This window comes from Camellia sinensis, chromosome 15, assembly GCF_055761805.1.
Source record: "Camellia sinensis isolate YWXY chromosome 15, ASM5576180v1, whole genome shotgun sequence".
Classification (NCBI taxonomy): domain Eukaryota; kingdom Viridiplantae; phylum Streptophyta; class Magnoliopsida; order Ericales; family Theaceae; genus Camellia; species Camellia sinensis.
Window position 1 is genome coordinate 39,200,131 of NC_138975.1, and position 5,537 is coordinate 39,205,667.

Sequence of the window (5,537 nt, forward strand, 5' to 3'; positions counted from 1 at the left end):
TTTGTGAGTTAGGAGAAATCAATAAATGCTGAGGTTATTTATATTTATTTTATATATTTTTTTAATATACAAATTATGTTTTTTAGATTTTTTATAACAATAATTTAGTAATCTCATCCCTAACCATAATATATGAGAGAAGCTAAAAAGAGTTCTACAGTAATTATGATAGAAGTCAAAAAAATTTATGAGTTAAGAAAAAACAATAAATACTGAAGTTATTTGTTTTTTTAAATCAAATTATTAAAAAAATTAGAATTGAAATATTAAAAATCTAACAAAAGTTATGATTAAAAACCCATTTTATATAATACGTATAAATATAGATATATAGATTTTTTCTCGTTTGTTTATTTCTTGAAACGAAATCATGAAACTCGTACGCAAGGAACTCTCCGAAGACTGCTGGGAATTGATTCTGAATCGATTAGCAATCGATGACTTCAACTACTTGCAATCCCCTTCTTTGGTCTGCAAGCTATTCCTCTCCATCACCGATCGACTTCGACTCAAATTGGGGGTCTCCAACAGATTGTTCTACAGCGGTAACTGCGAGGGTTTATTCAGAGCCCTTCAACGATTCACAAACCTCAAAGAGTTTGAGCTTCGTGTACCGTTCTTCGGTGACAAAGCCGATGTCAACTACCCCATTCGAAGAATCACTTCTCCTTTGTTGGATCTTCAATCCATCTACCTAACCTGTTTACTCTTGAGAACTTTTTTGGAATTGGGTTCCACCATGAAGAACTTGAAGATTCTAAGATGTTGTCTACTCGAGTGTCTTCGCAATCACCACCTTGTTGCTATAGCTGATGCTTTACCATGGCTTGAAGAGCTCGATATCCACTTTTCCTGCTACTATTGGAGCACTGAGTGGGATTCAAATTCTAGAAGCGCAAAGTATTTGATAACTGATGCTGGGATCGAGGTAATGTCGCGTAAGCTTCGGGGGTTGCGTAAAATTGATATAACAGGGCAGGTTGGTTGTTCTGATCGATCTCTCATTGCTTTGTCATCAAATTGTGTGCTTTTGAATGAAATTCGATGTGGTTTGTGCAAAGTAACTGAACATGGCATTTGTTTTGTACTACGCCATAGCCGAAATTTGATTTGTTTCAAAGTAGAAAGCTGTTACAGTTCGCCAGATAATTCGTTCACCTTTGAGAATTCCATGATTTATGCAACATCTTTACGTGATCTTGCGTTAGACCCACATGGAAATCATGACCGACTAATTTGTTCCATTGCAACAGCAGGCATTCAATTAGAGAAGATCGTGTTGTACGATGATTCTGGTTTGAGCTTACATGGACTCTCCACTTTCTTATGTGCATGCCCATCTTTGACACACTTGATGCTTGGTTCCATAAAAATCCTCACCGACAATTACATGAGGGATTTATGCCGATATCTTCCTAATCTTGTGTCCATAACGATTGATGGGTGTTCAAACTTAACAACTGCAACCTTCTTCATCCTTGCAAAAGAATGTCCTGTGCTTTCAGAAATTGAAATGCCACATATAAATCTACACGTTGAAGATGATTTTGACATGGACTTGGAGAGAAATTATCGAATTAGATCTTTGGATTTGAGTTGTGCGCGTGTGAATAACAAATTCCTGAAAAAAGTAGGGGTTGTTTGCCCCAACTTACAGACTCTGGATGTTTCAGGACTTTACAGATTGACAGAAGGTATTGAGGATATTTTGAAGTGCTGCTCTCAGATGAAGCATTTGACAGTGGACAGAACTAGAGAAATAGTGATTTTATTGGAACAATTCAAAACTCGCTGCATTAAAATTGAGCATCATTTTAACGTAGAGGAGAGGATATGAGGACTGATCGGACTTGTGAATTGAGGAAGAAGAAGAACTGTAAGTGCTATTTGTTAGAAAAACCACCATATTCCCTTAACATTTTCCTCTGATTTTTTGCATTTGAATTTGGAAGGAAGACTTGTATTTTGAATTCTTCAAGTTCTTCTTCTTCTTCTTTTTTTTTTTTCCTTTTTTTTTATTCCGTCTTTTCACAAGATAGCGGGTAGTATGTTATGAGTTTGGGGGCTGCTGTGCAGTGTTTTGGGCCCATTTAGATGATCCGAACCATTAATGTGATTTGATGAAAGGGCTACCCATGTCCAATCTACTTGAATTTTTGCAGGTATGTTAAAGTTAACGGTTCGGATAATCTAAATGGGCCTAAAATGCCACACAACAGTATGGTATGTTAGTAGTTAGATTACAATGTAGGCCAATGCCTCTCTATAGACTCGAACTTGAAACCTCACTCACCTTGGTACCTAAGTACCCTCTGCATCACCACTCGTTACTGAGGTGATTTTATTGAAAAGCATTTAGCCTCATAACTTGCATTTGAATCATTATTCATTGATGCATGATCTACTAGTCTCAAATCCTAATTACTAGTACTGCATCTTTTTGAGTTTTGCTTGCCTTATGTGATATGGAATATGATGTTTAAACGAGGGTCCAATGGAAAAATTGGGATGGCAACATAAGAGCTGGTCATTGTGAAATGAAATTAGAGATGATGGATTTTTGGCTGACATCTCAATGAGTTTCTGACAGTAATGTAAACCAAAATTTTAGAAATTGGAACATTTTTTTAAGTTATGGAAGTGAATGATAAGGTTTGACAAATTGGAATGAAAACATTATCTTTGATTCTTTCAGAATCAGAAGAGTGAAGTACCATGGTGTTGCCTCCACTCCCAATCATGTTTTTACAATGGGTGAATTAATTAGGTTAGCTGGTTGTACAGTACAATCCAAATATAGGCTGCTGAGGAGGATAGGGTTAGTGTTTCTATAGAAATGGTGGACTTCTTACCCCCAGAACTACTTCCAGGACTAGTGTTTTTGGATTGCCATGTGTTCAAGAACAATTCACAGTATGTGGACAAAGAAAAAACAACTACTTGTTTGCTTGCTCGCTCTTCCTCCTCTTCTTTGTCTAACCCCTGCAAAGTATTTCCTAAAACATTGTATTTCATGTCCTTAATATTATAACAGCAATCTCAAAAAGTGCAAGTTATCAATTACAACAAAATTCAAGTTCTAGACATTGTGTCGCATCCAATGTTACCAAGCGAATTACATTTTGGAGCTCACGTTCCGAAACATGGTGCACTTATGTTCCAAAATGGTAAATTTAGCGATCCAAAGTAATTCCAAAACTTTTTTCCCTTATATTTGTTTAAGGTTTCCTTTGAAGTTAATAAAAAATCAAATATAATGAACAAAAATCTGTGGTAAGTAAAATTTTAAGCTTACAAAACGTCAAATAGTTCATAATGCTCATAGAAATATGTGGCTATATGATTAATTTAGAAAAATCCTAAATTTTATTAGATATTTAATTGTCAACTATGCAAGTTTATTCTTATCGTATCACAATTTAGAGCATGTGGCGTACCGTATTTCCATTCCCGTTTTATGTAGCGGAATGATCTACATTTTAGGTAACATAGGCCACATCAAAACAACTGGAAATTGAGGAGATATTTAAGGAAATATCAAAATATATCCATGAAAAATCTAAGAATTGTTGTACATAGACCTTGTTCTTGTTGATTGATAAAATCATAGAATGGAAAATTCTTCTGTGATTGGTTGATTGGCTTTTATAATAAAGTTGCCATTGAAGGTTGTCTTGTTTTGTCAGAAGATAATATGTTCAAATCTCATTTTGCTTGTCTTCCTGAAGATGGTTTAAAACCTTGAAGTATGATTACATTACTGTAATATTCTTTGTAGAAATGCAGGTAAGGTTCTGCTTCTGTAGATATTCTAATTAAATTCTACATCCTAAATCCTAGCAATATATCATTCTAATATTTATGAATTGCTCTTCGTATCTCCACATTCTTAGATTTTTCATGGATGTATCTTGATATCTCCCTGAATTTTTAGTTATTTTGATGCAAGCCCAGTACTTGAATTGTGTTGTAATTGATAGCTTGCTCTTCTTGTGAATGCTGCTTCTGAAGTTTCCTTCTGCTGCTCATTTGCTTACAAGATGCTATATTCTATTTTATTTATTTATTTATCTTTAATAGGACAAGCATTATTGAAAGGGTCTTCAAGAAATGGTCCAAAGGAGGAAGAAGCTGTTGAAGTATCTAAGAACTGACAGGGATTCCTACTGCCTTGTTCTTTCTAAACTTGGTCATGTACAACCCCAATTATAAGCACTAGATAAGCATGTGGCAAAATCTGTTTTGTTTGCAAGTATGCTTTTAATTTATTTGGTTTCCTGTGGGAAGATGGAATTGGAGATGTTGTAATTTGTTTCCGGCCATATAACCTTCTTAAAATTGCTTGAGGAGCTGTGTTTCTAGCTTTATTTCCTGTATGACTTAGTCTGGAATGATTTCTATGTTTTTGAGATGTTGAGCTCTTCAAAGTAGTTCAGAAGGCATTGGTTGTTTCATCTGAAACTGTTATGATTTGCATTTTTCTCCTAATTGGTGATCGATTAGTACCTAAACACCTTTTTTTCTCTTTTGATTGATAACACACTTGGAAGACAAAAGGGTTTGGTTGAAGATGGAGATAACTTGGCATTAATTCCAAGGGCTACTGGAATATTCCATGTGAGATCATAAAACTGCTCATAGATTGATGAGAGATTCGAGTGATGAGCTTTGCCCTATAAATCAGCAAATCAAAACATTGCTAATGTCATCTAATAGGTAGTGTTTCTGGCCGGAGGATACTTGATGAAAAATAATTTGGAGTGCTGTGTGCTCGGAGTCGAGACAGAGCTCTCTTAAAGGTATGAACTCCTTTTATAATGGTTGTTTGTCTTGTTCTAATTATTTCATTTGGTGGCCTTCTTGGTTGGTTGGGTCATGTGCTGCTTTTGGAAGTTATAATGGAGTTATATTAAAATAAAATATACAACATTCAGAGATCAAGAAAATAAAAAATAATAAGACTCTAAAAAGTAAAAATAAACAAGTTAACAAGAAGTACAAACAATAAAATACCAAATCGTTAAAAAAACAATCACGATTTAAGAAAAATCACTGATTTTTTCACACGTGGTTTAAAAAAGTAAAATTTACATCAAATTTGCTGTTGTTGCTGCCCAACTTGGCAATTATTGTCGTCGCACTTCGATCACCGCTAGCAGGTAGAGTTGAAGATTAAGTGTAGCAGACAATTCCATTGATTTATGTCAGCCCAAAAAGACTTAAAAAAAAGGGGGGGGGGGGGATTGGCGATTATTTTGAGTCTCTAGGATTATTAGGAATTGGCAAGTGGGTGGAGTTGAAGCGGTACATAATTATCACTTAATTTTACGAATAATGTTTGAGAGTCACAATTTGTGTTGTTCAAATGGCTCAAAACTGTCAAAATAACGTCGTTTTGGCATGTTTTGTGCTCAAAACGACGTCATTTTGACAGTTTTGAGCCATTTGAGCCACAAAAATTGTGGCTGTCTACCATTGCCCTAATTTTACGGATATACAATCGATAATGGAACTAACATAAAATAAAAGTGTGGAGC

General features: G+C 35.0%; 1 protein-coding gene across 2 annotated transcripts; it reads left to right on the forward strand.

The window, feature by feature from the left end:
* Positions 1-318: 318 nt before the first annotated feature.
* On the forward strand, positions 319-4,461 carry LOC114314531 (uncharacterized). Of its 2 annotated transcripts, none has more exons than XM_028261013.2 (2): positions 319-1,876; positions 4,081-4,461. In XM_028261013.2, the coding sequence occupies exon 1, from the start codon at positions 371-373 to the stop codon at positions 1,835-1,837; it is 1,467 nt and encodes a 488-aa protein (XP_028116814.2). In that variant the 5' UTR covers positions 319-370; the 3' UTR covers positions 1,838-1,876; positions 4,081-4,461. The 2 variants fall into 2 exon arrangements, with proteins under 2 accessions (XP_028116814.2, XP_028116815.2); XM_028261014.2 differs by having other exon boundaries at positions 340-979.
* The last annotated feature ends 1,076 nt before the right edge of the window (positions 4,462-5,537 follow it).